A 15,814-nucleotide genomic window follows, 5' to 3' on the forward strand; every position below is an offset into this window, starting at 1 on the left:
CAATTACTGCTACACAACTTCCTCTTTAGTATACAGCAGCTGATAAGTACTGGAAGGATTAAGATTTTGAAATAGAAGTGATTTACAAATCTGTATAACTTTCTGGCGCCAGTTGATTTGAAAACATTTGTTTTCCACTTGTTTCCACCGGAGTTCCCCTTTAACACCTTCATGTCACCTATAGTCCCTTTATATTATGCAGGATGATCTAGAATTTTTGCGCATATGTTGTGTGAAGTTCCCATCCACTTGGGAGCCTCCAGATGCGCTGTTTGAGTATATGAATGTATCCGTGTGTGGGCCGCCAGCCAAATACAACACACCCGTCCTTCTCTCTATGCTTTACGCATTTGTAGCTTCAGATGTTTACTTTCTGGCCCCTCTTCCCTGCATTTTTTCTTGTCACTTCCCATTGCTCTTTTTCTCCCTTATTCATATAAGCTAAACATAAATTATCCATTCTCCCTCCCACACAAGTTAACTATTTGCTGCCAGGGCCGCACACGGCACGGCGGGTGCACCCGAGATCTCGTGGCACCCACAGCTATTCATATAGAGCAGTGTTTCCCAACATGGGTGCCTCCAGCTGTTGCAAAACTACAACTCCCAGCATGCCCGGACCGCCTTTGGCGGTCCGGGCATGCTGGGAGTTGTAGTTTTGCAACAGCTGGAGGCGCCCTAGTTGGGAAACACTGATATAGAGTGTGGATTACCTGACAAAACATTCAAGGGTTAAATTGTGTCTTTTATATCATTACTATAGCCATATATCCACAGGATGTATTATTTCATTTGATTTGTTTACAGGGAGAACAAGGGGAAGATGGCAAAACGGAAGGTGCCCCGGGTTCTCCTGGAGACAGAGTAAGACATTTATTATTATTATTATTATTATTATTATTATTATTATTATTATTAATTATTATTTGTATTATAATTTGTATTATTATTTTTTGTATTAGTATTATTATTTGTATTATTATTATTTGTATTATTATTTGTATTGTTTATTATTATTATTTGAAGTATTATTTGTATTATTTTATTGTTATGATTTGTATTATTATTTTTTATTGTTATGATTTGTATTATTATTTTTTATTATTATGATTTGTATTATTTTTTATTGTATTATTATTATTTGTATTATTTTTTTGTATTATTATTATTATTTGAAGTATCATTATTATTATTATTATTATTATTTGAAGTATTATTTGTATTTTTTTTGTATTACTATTATTTGTATTATTAATATTTGTATTATTATTATTATTTGAAGTATTATTATTATTATTTGTATTATTTTTTTTTTGTATTATTATTATTTGTATTATTATTATCATTACCACTTTAGAGGAGCCAAGTTCATCACACTAGTCACAGAACCAGATCCTGCTGTACCACCTGTACACTGTTAGAATCGATATGAGGGACAGTTGTGCCTATAGGCAAAATAGGCAGCTGCCTAGAGCGCCCTCTTGATGGGGCGCCGCTCTGCGCACTGCTGGAAAGTTAGTAGCCAGCTAGCATCCAAAACCCACGCTTACCCAAAGCACCTGCCGTGCCAGCACCACCGTGTCTCCCAACTAGTAAGGTGACTACACGAGGAGGATGTTTGTTACAGTGTGTCACCCCAGTTGTAAGGAGATTACATGCGGAGGAGATTTGTTACAGTGTGTCACCCCAGTTGTAAGGTGATTACATGAGGAGGTTTGTTACAGTGTGTGACCCCAGTAGTAAGGAGATTACATGAGGAGGAGGTTTGTTACAGTGTGCCACCCCAGTAGTAAGGAGATTACATGAGGAGGAGGTTTGTTACAGTGTGTCACCTCCAGTAGTAAGATGATTACATGAGGAGGAGGTTTGTTACAGTGTGTCACCTCCAGTAGTAAGATGATTACATGAGAATGGGGTTTGTTACAGTGTGTCACCCCAGTAGTAAGGTAATTACATGAGGAGAAGGTTTGTTACAGTGTGTCACCTCAGTAGTAAGAAGATTACATGAGGAGGAGGTTTGTTACAGTGTGTCACCCCAGTAGTAAAGAGATTACATGAGGAGGGGGTTTGTTACAGTGTGTCACCCCAGTAGTAAGGAGATTACATGAGGAGGAGGTTTGTTACAGTGTGTCACCCCAGTAGTAAAGAGATTACATGAGGAGGGGGTTTGTTACAGTGTGTCACCCCAGTAGTAAGGAGATTACATGAGGAGGAGGTTTGTTACAGTGTGTCACCCCAGTAGTAAGGAGATTACATGAGGAGGAGGTTTGTTACAGTGTGTCACCCCAGTAGTAAGGAGATTACATGAGGAGGAGGTTTGTTACAGTGTGTCACCCCAGTAATAAGGAGATTACATGAGGAGGGGGTTTGTTACAGTGTGTCACCCCAGTAGTATGGTGGGGCGTGGCAAAGGGCGGAGCTAATGGTGGGGTCAAGGGGCGAGAAAATTAGCTTTTGCCTGGGGTGGCAAAAATCCCTGCACCAGACCTGTTATCAGCCCTGGACATTTCTCCGAAATTCTTATTTGTGTATGAACTTGATATTATGCAATCACACAGATAAACTTTAAAAAAAATCTATGAATGTTGTTTGATGTCTTATAACTGTGACGCACATGTACAATGTCTGTATGGACAACTGTGGTCTGTAAACTATAGCGTAGAGGGGTTTCTCATAGATTTTAATGCGCTACTATTATTTTCTAGGGACCTGTTGGTGACCGCGGAGACCGAGGAGAACCAGGGGACCCAGGATATCCTGTAAGTTGTTGCAGTGATTTTACACTTTCTACGTTCTACTTTCTTTTACTGATAACATATTAAAGAGATCCAGCTATTGTATGGAGCAGTGTTTTCCAACCAGGGTGCTTCCAGCTGTTGCAAAACTACAACTTCCAGCAGGCCCAGACAGCCAAAGGCTGTCTGGGCCTGCTGGGAGTTGTAGTTTTGCAACTGCTGCAGGCACTCTGTTTGGGAAATACTGCTATGAAGACTTACAGGCAGTGCTTTATGGGAAAAAAATTGCAATCTTACACAAGGAAGATAACAGTCCTTCTAGTGCCACCTATAGGTAGATATCAATGTCAATGTCCAACCCCTAAAAAAAATTTAAGGGGTTATCCAGCCTGTAATAATTGATGCCCTATCCAAAGGATATTAGATTAGAAGGCTATTAGATTGTTCGAAGAGGCCATGGTGCTCGTGTGACTGCTGCAGCCTTTTTAGTGGTTACAACTCCCAGCATGCGCAGACAGCCTGGGACTATAAACATCTGAAGCCATACAGGGGAGAACTTCCTCCCTCACTCTGCTACACACAGCCCAGAGCAGTTCAGTGTGAGATGAGCTAGGATTGGCTAACACTGCACAAGCGCCCACCACCACCACCGCCACCCCGGCCCAGACTGCATTTCATGATTTCTGACTTATTTAAACACAAATGAAACATAGAAAACTTCATTTTTATAAAACAAAGTACATTAGAAAGATATTTACCATAAGGAGTGCAATAGCAAAAATCAGTTTTAATGAGTTTTTTTTTTTTACTTCCATACAGGGTCAAGAAGGACCAGAAGGCCCCAGAGGGAAAGCTGGACAACAAGGCTTACCAGTAAGAACTGCATACATCTGTTTTATTCTGAGGATGCATTCACATGTGCCAAATGGCGTAGGTATTGTTATGGTTTATTTTTTATAAACTGTATGACTTCTAGAAGCCGCAAGGCCAAAATCAGCATTGAAAAACAGGCGTAGTAATCGGCCACGCTGAACGATACCTGTGTCATTTGTCACATGTGAGGACAAGAGTTTTCCAGCCAAAATGTATTCATGTCCCATCATCAGGATAGGCCAGTGTTTCCCAACCAATGTCCCTCTAGCTGTGGCAAAAATACAACTCCCAGCTGTGTCTTAAGTCCCAGATCAGCACAGGTGCCGAAGTCAGATTGTCACTGGGCAACAAGAATAAGTGACAGTCAATCTGCTTAGAGCAGTGTTTCCCCACCAGGGTTCCTTTAGCTGTTGCAAAATTACAACTCCCAGCTACACTTTGCTGCATCTTAAGTCCCAGATCAGCATAGGTGCCGAAGTCACTGGTCAACATGCTGGGAGTTGTAGTTTTGCAACAGCTGGAGGCATCCTGGTTGGGAAACTTTGGGGTAGGCCTTTAATATCTGTTGGGAGTCACCACCCACCATCTAGAGATGAGCGAACTTACAGTAAATTCGATTCGTCACAAACTTCTCGGCTCGGCAGTTGTAGGCTTATCCTGCATAAATTAGTTCAGCTTTCAGGTGCTCCCGTGGGCTGGAAATGGTGGATAAAGTCTCTTTCCTAGGACTGTATCCATCTTTTCCAGCCCACCGGAGCACCTGAAAGCTGAACTAATTCATGCAGGATAAGTCAGCAACTGCCGAGCCGAGAAGTTCGTGACGAATCGAATTTACTGTAAGTTCGCTCATCTCTACCACCATCAGCTGTTTGCAAGCTGGGTTACTGCAGTTCATATCTCATTCAAGTAAATGGAGTTGCTCTGCAGTAACCCAGCACGGCCACTACACAGAGAATGGCGCTGTCTGCCTCTGGCGCTGTCGGCAATGACTCGGCATCACGTCTCTGGCAAACAGCTAATTGGGTGCCGAACCCCCACCGATCACATTTTTGTAGCCTACCATGAGGATAGGACATCAATACGTTTTGACCGGAAAATCAGTTTGATGTTTTTAATGCATTAGGATGTGTTCACACGTTGATGAGGAATCATTTCGCTCAAGGAATTCATCAAATCTGCCATCTTCTGCTTTGCGCGAAATTGGTGCCGAATTTGATGCAAAATTTTAAGAGAATTTTGATGCAGAATTTGAAGAGGAAAATCTGGAGGAGGATCGGTACCACAACTACCAATGGGCTGGCTCTCGATTCCCCTTTCGAAAATTCCACACGAAAATTCTGCGTCACTTCCGTTCCAAACCTATTTCCCTAGGAAAAGTAAAGTCCCATTGACTTCACTTCGCTTTTACCCATGGATTCCGCCAGAAGAATGAACTTGTTCACCCTTCTGTCAGAATACGTTTTCCGGAAACGTGTTGGAATTTAGTCTGCGCAAATTCCTCTGTGTGAACAGAAAACAGAAGAGAAAAAAAGAGAGACGGGGGCGCTCTCTCGTGTGCTGTCGTAGGATAGGAAATGGGGGGGGGGAAGAGGGAGGAACCCACCACCTCACCTAATGTCCCGCACTGACCTGCTGAGGGGATGCAACAGTGTAAGCACAACACTGTTGGGAGGTGTGGTTCGCAGTAGGTAATTGCAGTATGCAGCTCTGTCTCCCCTGTCCGTATCCCTTGGGATACAGAAAGATAGACAGAGAAAGGGTAGATAAAAGTGGGGCATTGTGTAGAGCGCTCCTGCTGAATAAGGATGGACTCCACGCGTAGCACAGGACAATTTATTAGAAAATTGAAAGGACAACGCGTTTCGGCACTTGCATGCGCCTTCATCAGGTCCACAAAAGGATAAGAGAGATGCGTCCTGAGGTGCCAGCAATGCTTGTGTGGCCACACAAAAGCACAGCCGGCACCTCAGGACGCATCTCTTACCCTTTTGTGGACCTGATGAAGGCGCATGTAAGTGCCGAAACGCGTTGTCCTTTCATTTTGTAATAAATTGTCCTGTGCTACACGTGGAGTCCGTCCTTATTCAGCAGGAGCGCTTTACACAATTTGCCACTTTTATCTACCCTTTCTCCGTCTGTGTGAACAGGGCGGCATAACCTTCTGAACTTTTCATTCAAGGCGGAGCTGGAGCGGAATACAGGTGCGGAACTATGCAAGTAAATTCCTCATCAATTCCTCAGTGTGAACACGTACCCTAACGCCTCGTTCACACAGCAGAATCCGGCGGAAAAATTCCACTCAGAAATTCCTTTTCAGCCTGAATTCTGCCTCTCAAATTATGAATCCGGACACCGCAGAAAGGATAGACATGTCAATACGTTACCGTTTAGGTCCTAGCACTGGAATGTTTTGCCGGCATCCACTGTTTGCGGAATGTCAGACATACCGCTGATATTTCGTGTGGACATACCCTTACCCTGATATATGAAACAATCTTATTTTTTATTTATTTTTTGTTTCTCTTGCAGGGCCATGCGGGACCACCAGGTTTTCAAGGTTTAAAGGGATCCAAAGGTGCTATGGTAGGTTGTATAGATTTAAAGGAGTTCTGTATGTAAAATATAACTTATCCCCTATCCAAGGGATAGGGTATAAGTTATAGATCGTGGGGGGTCCGACCACTATCTCCTAAACGGGGCCGCGGCTGTCTGCAGGAAGGGGGCGTGCCAAACCCTATATGGAGCGGCAGCCAACATTCCCCCACCATGTATCCCATAGAGATACGTAAAGGGGGCGTCGTCGCCCGCGGCTTCCTGCGGGGTCAAAACAGCTTCTTCTGGCAGACTGCCGGGCCCCGATCAGGAGATCGCGGGGGGGCGGTCGGACCTCGTGCTATCTATAACTTTTCCTCTATCCTTTGTATAGGGGATAAGTTATATTTCACTACTCCTTTAATTCACATTGGTTTAAAGGTGAACTCCGCTGCTCAACATTTGGAACAAACCGTTCCAAACGATGGAGCCGGCGGCAGGAGCTCGTGACATCATAGCCCCGCCCCCCTCAAGACGTCACGTCCTGCCCCCTCAATGCAAGTCTATGGGAGGGGGCGTGACGGCTGTCACGCCCCCTCCCATAGACTTGCATTGAGGGGGCTGGAGCCGGCGGCGGGAGCTCGTGACATCATAGCCCCGCCTCCTCATGATGTCTCGTGCTCCCGCCGCCGGCTCCATCGTTCGAAACTGTTTGTTCCAAATCCTGAGCAGCAGAGTACCCCTTTAAACCAATGTGAATTAAAGGAGTAGTGCAGTGAAATATAATTTCCAAATGCTGAGCAGCGGAGTACCCCTTTAATTAAACTATAGCTTCAGTGTCTTTACTAAGGGGGCCGCTTTGTTCCATCTTTTCATATGAGAGGTGTTAGAAATGAGTATTATTTGAAATAAAATCGCAACTCTTTTCTTTGCTATATACTTATCATATGAACACGATGACAGGAGGTTGTATTACGCACGCCGCCGTATACCCCGCATATATCCGTGTCAGTATATACATGATCGCTCCTGACACATTTTCCACTGTTTATTCAGTCGCCGCATTCGTATTTGCGGTTTCGTTTTCCGTGTAACCAGAGATGACACCGTCCTGTATGAAGCCCATTTATCTTCAGTATATAGCCAGACATGGTGACAAGGGGGAGTGATTGAGGGTCTATGAAGACGATCTGTCAGGATCCATGTGACTTATTCGCTATACTTAATATATGTGGGGGCCGGGGGTTGGGCTGTTAAAGAATTTTAGGTTTCATCATTGACTTACATAATATGGGATTTCACTTTTTTTTTTTATAGGGTTTAAAGGGCAAAGCAGGAAAATCAGGAGAACCCGGCGCTCACGGTCCACCTGTAAGTATAGTGCTTCATCTAAAGCTGCGTTTCCCAATTTGTGTCCCTCCAGCTGTTGCAAAACTACAACTCCCAGCATGCCCGGACAGCCAAAGTCTGTTTGGGCATGCTGGGAGTTGTAAATTTGCAACAGCTGGAGGCACCCTGGTTAGGAAACATTGCTCTAGATTAATGTTCTCCAGCCCTCCCAGAACTCCCATCAAGGCTTTAAATCAGAAATCCCCAAACAGTGTGCCTCCAGCTGTTGCACAACTACAACTCCCTGCATGCCCACACAGCAGAAGGTTTTCAGTGCATGAAGGGAGTTGTAGTTTAGCAACAGCTGGAGGCACCCTGTTTGGGGATTTCTGATTTAAAGCCTTGATGGGAGTTCTGGGACAGCTGGAGAACATTGATGTAGAGCAGTGTTTCCTAACCAGGGTGCCTCCAGCTGTTGCAAATTTACAACTCCCAGCATGCCCGGACAGACTTTGGCTGTCCGGGCATGCTGGGAGTTGTAGTTTTGCAACAGCTGGAGGCACCCTGGTTGGGAAACACTGCTATAGACTGTCATCTTAGCTCTAATGTATCTCTCTCTCTCATGTACACTGATCTTTTTTTAGACGCCACCATGGAGGGGCGCCACATAGGTGCTGCACATTTAAAACGTACCTGTCATATCACAGAACAAAATAATGCTCCTATGTTACTCACTAGGTCATGCAGATTCTTTACATGTCTTTTTTATGTGTCTAGCTTCTGTAGTTGGCTCAAAAATCCCTCTTTTCTGCTGCTCACTCATTCTGACATCTACTGCATAGAAAGGGGCGTGTCTGAGGCAAGCACTGAGCCCTCCCTCACTCATCATGCATTCACTTCCTCCCTGAGTCTGCTGTGCTGGGTCTCTTCATCCAATCACTGCAGGCTTCTCTGTAACCCCCTCCTCTATGCTGCAGTCTGATAGGACAGGAGTGAGCACAGAGGAGTTCTAGTCCCGCCCTCACTTCCTGGACTTTGTCCCAGCCTGTGCTTTAGCCGGGACAAAGATGATGTTGCAGCCGGACAGAATTATGTTCTGGATGGTATGGGGACCCCTAGTGGTCTCTTTGTGTTGTGTTCTTACGTGGTTGTATGACTGTACTGCCTTGTTTTTAGGGGGCAGTAGGAATGGTCGGACCCCGGGGAGTAGTAGGAAGACAAGGCCAAGAGGGTCCCCCAGGACCAGATGGAATACCAGGGAAAGATGGCACTTCTGGGCTGAAAGTAAGTGACCTCTCTGTGTAAAACTAATATATTCCATCAGGCGCAAGATGATTCCATAAGGTACAATTATTCTTTCCCAGGGAGAACAAGGTGACGATGGAGAAATCGGCCCTGCTGGCATGTCTGGAAAGCGTGGAAACACTGGTGTGCCCGGATTACCTGGGGCTCAGGGACCATTTGGGTTTAGGGTAAGCTGGTCTGTATACCACACATTAGCCGTCAGGATCTTACACCACATCCCCTATTCTTTATGCCAGGGTTTCCCAACCAGGGTTGCCAAACTACAACTCCTATCATGCTGGGAGTTGTAGTTTTGCAACAACTGGAGGAACACTGGTTGGGAAACACTGCTCAAGGCTGACTGACTCTCATATATTCTTGTTGCCCAGTGACAGTCTGACTTCAGCACCTGTGCTGATCTGGGCACGTATGGAAAGATTCCCATGCCCGGCATGCTGGGAGTTGTAGTCTTGCAACAGCTGAGGCACCCTGGTTGGGAAGCACTGCTTTATGCCATTGATGAGTAGCAGCACTGACAATGCAGGAGTGAACTCAGCCGACCTGTAGTGGTCAGGTCAGGTGGGACACCTACCTGGTCATAGATTATCTCTAGGTTATGCATGTGGAAGATGATATAGTACTTTGATTTCCAACAATTAAGCCATGTAGAAAAGAGATCCGATGAATCAGTTGAAATAGAATTGGTGCCTAGTTTTTATTTTTTTGCTAAGTGTCAAGGAGGCGGAGCCATGCTGCTACACCTGCCACACCTCCTCGCTCACCCTCACCTCCCAGCTCCTCCTTTACTGACATTTACGGCTTAGTATGTCAATCAAGTAAAGTCTGGGATGCAAAGGTGATAGAGGAGGCGTGGCAGGTAGTGGCACTTGAGCAGCTTGGCTCCGCCTCATTGACACCTGGCTGATTTTGTACGTTTGCCAATCACTGTCAGCTCCAGGAAAGGTCCAGTTTTCTTTTATACCCTAACATCTATCAACAGTGTTTGAAGCTCTTCGCAACAAATACAGCTGACAGAATATATTCCCTTTTAAAGGGGTACTCCCGTGGAAAACTTTTTTTTTTTTTTTTTTTTAAATCAACTGGTGCCAGAGAGTTAAACAGATTTGTAAATTACTTCTATTAAAAAATCTTAATCCTTCCAGAACTTTTTAGGGGCTATATACTACAGAGGAAATGCTTTACTTTTTAGATTTCTCTGATGTCATGACCACAGTGCTCTCTGCTGACCTCTGCTGTCCATTTAAGGAACTGTCCAGAGCAAGAGAAAATCCCCATAGCAAACATATGCTGCTCTGGACATTTCCTAAAATGGACAGAGATGTCAGCAGAGAGCACTGTGCTTGTGACATCAGAGAAATCTAAAAAGTAAAGCATTTTCTCTGTAGCATACAGCCGCTAATAAGTACTGGAAGGATTAAGATTTTTTTTAAATAGAAGTCATTTACAAATCTGTTTAACTTTCTGGCACCAGTTGATTTAAAAAAACGTTTCCACAGGAGTACCCCTTTAAACTCCATAATAACTTACATTGGTTATGAGGCCACGTTACACACAGGGTGGCGTGAACTTTTCTCCGGAGTTCTGCTCATTTTCATGGTAATCGGTGACATCTCTGTTGACCAAAATCAAAGTAGTCTTCATAGGAGAAGCTCGTATGGTAAAAATGAATGACGATGCGCGATTTGGTAATGGTGGACCCCCTGGACATTGGCGCGGTGTACAGCTGGGGGAGACAATAAACCATTCTTACAAAAGAACCATTCAGGGATATTCACCCCCCTCCCGTCTATTGTCATTAAGAACTGTGGGTGTGAATGGCTGACGAGTACTGAGAGAAGAGCACTGCATGTTCTGATGATCACATAATGGGCCTGTTCCATAGTAATCCCTGGACCCCGTGTTGTTGGGCTGGATGCGCACAGTGTATTGTTGCCACTGTTTTTTTTTTTTTTTGGAACCCGTTGGGTTATTTTTATACTTTCAGTTCTACAAAGGAATTGCCTATAGTACAGTTTGTACATAGCACAGTATACAATGTCCTGGGCCTCAAACTATAGCAGTGTTTCCCAACCAGGGTGCCTCCAGGTGTTGCAAAACTACAACTCCCAGCATGCCTGGACAGCCTTTGGCTGTCCAGGCATGCTGGGAGTTGTAGTTTTGCAACACCTGGAGGCACCCTGGTTGGGAAACACTGCACTATAGACACGTCCATATACTGACCTAAGACCCATAAGAGAACAATTGGCACAATATCCCATCCTGCATGTGGTCTAGGAAGAAGTTAAAGGGGTACTCCGGTGGAAAACTTTTTATTTTTTTTAAATGAACTGGTGCCAGAAAGTTAAACAGATTTGTAAATTACTTCTATTAAAAAATCTTTACCCTTCCAGTACTTTTTAGCAGCTGTATGCTACAGAGGAAATTCTTTACTTTTTGAATTTCTTTTTTTTTGTCTTGTCCTCAGTGCTCTCTGCTGACACCTGATGTCCATATCGGGAACTGTCCAGAGCAGCATAGGTTTGCAATGAGGATTGTCTCCTGCTCTGGACAGTTCCTGATACGGGCATCAGGTGTCAGCAGAGAGCACTGTGGACAAGACAAAAAAGAAATTAAAAAAAATAAAGAATTTCCTCTGTAGCATACAGCTGCTAAAAAATACTGAAAGGATTAAGATTTTTTAATAGAAGTAAAATACAAATCTGTTTAACTTTCTGGTACCAGTTCATTTAAAAAAAAAAAAAAAGGTTTCCACCGGAGTACCCCTTTAAAGAAGTACTTGCTTACATTGTGCAGCATAGGTTATGATAAGAGGATACAGTGAAGGTTTTTGTGCATGCCTTGTGCTTACCTATTTTAGCTCATGTGGCAGGCATTGATTTCCGTTTCATCACCAAAATGTTTTCTTAATGCTGCCTACATTTCCCATGAATCATCTGGCTTTGCAGAGAGGAGGGTTGGAGTCTTATCACTGCAGTTCCCCTAATGAGATCACTTACCTGCAATTCCCCTAATGAGATCAGGTCACCTTATGTGCAGTTTTGATGCATTTTCGTATTCAAAGTGTGTTTTTTAGGTTAAAGTGATTTGATCTATAATCACAATTGAGGTGTTTTATAAAGATTTGAATGTCTTCAGAGATAGAGTTAGCAGCAGCAGTAAACAGGTAGAGCTGGAGGAGAGGCGTATAATTACTATATATCCTGATCACGTAGAGATAGCAGCAGCAGTATACAGGTAAAGCTGGAGGAGAGGCGTATAACTACTATATATATACTGATCCCATAGAGATAGCAGCAGTATACAGATAGAGCTGGAAGGAAGGTGTATAACTTCTATATATCCTGATTACATAGAGATAGCAGCAGTATACAGATAGTGCTGGAGGAGAGGTGTATAACTACTATATATCCTGATCACATAGAGATAGCAGCAGCAGTATACAGATAGAGCTGGATGAGAGGTGTATTACTATTACTACTACTACTCTGCGACTGGGACTGTGTCTCTCCGCCTGCACCCCGCAACTCTGCTTTACCACTACCTTGGTTGTGCTGCCTACTCCTTGGCTTTAGCAGCAGTATATAGATAGAGCTGGAGAGGAAGTGTATAACTACTTTATATCCTGATCCTATAACGATAGCAGTAGTCTACAGATAGAGCTGGAGGAGAAGTGTATAACTACTATATATCCTGATCCCATAACTATAGTAGTAGTATACAGATAGAGCTAGAGGAGAAGTGTATAACTACTATATATCCTGATTCCATATCTATAGCAGTAGTATACAGATAGAGCTAGAGGGAAGGTGTATAACTACTATATATTCTGATTCCATAACTATAGCAGTAGTAAACAGATAGAGCTAGAGGGAAGGTGTATAACTACTATATATATACTGATCCCATAGAGATAGCAGCAGCAGTATACAGATAGATCTGGAGAGGAGGTGTATAACTACTATATATCCTGATCCCATAACGATAGCAGTAGTAAACAGATAGAGCTAGAGGGAAGGTGCATAACTACTATATATATATATATATATATATATATATATATATATATACTGATCCCATAGAGATAGCAGCAGCAGTATACAGATAGAGCTGGAGAAGAAGTGTATAACTACTATATATCCTGATGCCATAATGATAGCAGTAGTAAACAGATAGAGCTAGAGGGAAGGTGTATAACTACTATATATATACTGATCCCATAGAGATAGCAGCAGCATACAGATAGAGCTGGAGGAGAAGTGTATAACTACTATATATATTCTGATCTCATAACGATAGCAGCAGTATACAGACAGAGCTGGAGAGGAGGTGTATAACTACTATATATCCTGATCTCATATCGATAGCAGTAATATACAGATAGAGCTGGAGGAGAAGTGTATAACTACTATATATCCTGATCACATAGAGATAGCAGCAGCAGTATACAGATAGAGCTGGAGGAGAGGTGTATAACTACTATATATCCTGATCACATAGAGATAGCAGCAGCAGTATACAGATAGAGCTGGATGAGAGGTGTATTACTATTACTACTACTACTCTGCGACTGGGACTGTGTCTCTCCGCCTGCACCCCGCAACTCTGCTTTACCACTACCTTGGTTGTGCTGCCTACTCCTTGGCTTTAGCAGCAGTATACAGATAGAGCTGGAGAGGAAGTGTATAACTACTGTATATCCTGATCCTATAACGATAGCAGTAGTCTACAGATAGAGCTGGAGGAGAAGTGTATAACTACTATATATCCTGATCCCATAACTATAGCAGTAGTTTACAGATAGAGCTGGAGAAGAAGTGTATAACTACTATATATTCTGATTCCATAACTATAGCAGTAGTAAACAGATAGAGCTAGAGGGAAGGTGTATAACTACTATATATATACTGATCCCATAGAGATAGCAGCAGCAGTATACAGATAGAGCTGGAGAGGAGGTGTATAACTACTATATATCCTGATTCCATAACTATAGCAGTAGTAAACAGATAGAGCTAGAGGGAAGGTGTATAACTACTATATATACTGATCCTATAGAGATAGCAGCAGTATACAGATAGATCTGGAGAGGAGGTGTATGACTACTATATATCCTGATCTCATAATGATAGCAGTAATATACAGATAGAGCTGGAGGAGAAGTGTATGACTACTATATATCCTGATCCCATAACAAAAGGAGTAGTATACAGCTAGAGAGGAGACATAAATCACTGTGATTTTTGGGAGGTCAGGCTGATGATCACATGACCCAGTTACAGTAATGAAACCCATGGATGCAGCTGTGCTAGAAAAAAAAAATTTGCCCCATAGGACTAGTGATGGCGAGTGTGCAAGATATTATAAAAAAATAAAAACGGAGTGCTTCTTTAATTGTAATTTAGGCTGAAGCGTCTAGTTACACATGTACCAGTACGCCTCATCTGAGACACTTCACATTATTTATGTTATTTGTCTCTAGCTCCATTATTATGTCTGTCTGCCGTGTCCAGGTGGAGCAGATCCGACCCATGTTTATAGGATAAAGCAGCCGTTATTAACTCCTCTGGGTTTCCTTCTGCACTATTGCCTGGTCCTCGCCGGTCATGTGACCCGCAGAACGCCGGATATATATTCGATTCATCTGAATCTATGGTATTACAGTATGCCAGAAGAATCCCGGCCGGATGACTCAATACCGTATCTTATTATCTGCTGCCCTCTAGTGGTCAGAAATCGCCTGTTATTATGTTACGGCGATGTACAGTTGGGATACGGGGGACCTCTCCGTATCGTGTTGGTGTTAGTGCACGTTCAGCAGATGTCTCATCGTGAGTGTGCGGAGTGCTCCCTGTGGGATCTCTTCTGGCCGGAGGTGTATGCACAGCTGTTCAGGTCTTGGGAATGTCAGTGCTGGCCACGGATAAATAGTTGCAGATTTCTTTAATGTCACCATTTTTCTTGATACGTTTGTATGAGCCGTTCCTTTTTTATGGTTTTTATTTTATTTTGCGCTTTGGAGGATTTGTATGATTTCCAATTTGTATTGGGGGGAGGGGGGGGGGGTCGAGGTTCGCTCATGAACCTGCAAGGAAACTCTTTCTGCTCAGCTGTTGTAAAACTATAACTCCCAGCATGCCCAGACAGCCAAAGGCTGTCCGGGCATGCTGGGAGTTGTAGTTTTGCAACAGGATGACTACATGACATCATCACCTTTCAGATCACTCCCCTCCCTCCATCTGCTATCTCTATGGGATCAGGATATATAGTAGTGATACACCTTTCCTCCAGCTCTATCTGTATACTGCTGCTATCTCTATGGAGTCAGGATATATAGTAGGTAAACACCTCCCCTCCCTGCTCTATTTGTATACTGCTGCTGCTATCTCTATGGGATCAGGATGTATAGTAGTTATACAATTTCACTCCAGCTCTATCTGTATACTGCTGCTGCTATACCTATGAGATCAGAATATATAGTAGTAATACACCTCTCATCCAGCTCTATTTGTATACTGCTGCTATCTCTATGGAGTCAGGATATATAGTAGGTAAACACCTCTCCTCCCTGCTCTATCTGTATACTGCTGCTGCTATCTTTATGGGATCAGGATATATAGTAGTTATACACCTCCCCTCCAGCTCTATCTTTTTACTGCTGCTATCTCTATGGGATCAAATTATATATTAGTTATATACCTCCCTTCCAGCTCTATCTGTATACTCCTACTATCTCTATGAAATCAGGATATATATAGTAGGTAAACACCTCCCCTCCCTGCTCTATCTGTATACTGCTGCTGCTCTCTCTATGGGATCAGGATATATAGTAGTTATACACCTCCCATCCCAGCTATATCTGTATACTGCTGCTGCTATATCTATAGGATCAGGATATATATAGTAGTTATACACCTCTTCTCCAGCTCTATCTGTATACTGCTGCTATCTCTATGAGATCAGTATATATAATAGCTATACACCTCCCCTCCAGCTCTATCTGTATACTGCTGCTGCTATCTCAATGAGATCAGGATATATAG

At 43.2% G+C, this 15,814-nt stretch overlaps 1 protein-coding gene across 1 annotated transcript in view; it reads left to right on the top strand.

The window, feature by feature from the left end:
* The window catches only part of COL27A1 (collagen type XXVII alpha 1 chain), a 341,158-nt gene that overhangs the window by 297,818 nt on the left and 27,526 nt on the right, over positions 1–15,814 (top strand). The window contains exons 42-48 of the mRNA XM_056540545.1: positions 808–864; positions 2,706–2,759; positions 3,555–3,608; positions 6,138–6,191; positions 7,458–7,511; positions 8,646–8,753; positions 8,834–8,941. Of these exons, the coding sequence (XP_056396520.1) occupies positions 808–864; positions 2,706–2,759; positions 3,555–3,608; positions 6,138–6,191; positions 7,458–7,511; positions 8,646–8,753; positions 8,834–8,941 (489 nt within the window). The remainder of the gene's footprint in view (positions 1–807; positions 865–2,705; positions 2,760–3,554; positions 3,609–6,137; positions 6,192–7,457; positions 7,512–8,645; positions 8,754–8,833; positions 8,942–15,814) is intronic.

The sequence above is a fragment of the Hyla sarda genome, chromosome 9 (genome assembly GCF_029499605.1).
Source record: "Hyla sarda isolate aHylSar1 chromosome 9, aHylSar1.hap1, whole genome shotgun sequence".
NCBI lineage: Eukaryota > Metazoa > Chordata > Amphibia > Anura > Hylidae > Hyla > Hyla sarda.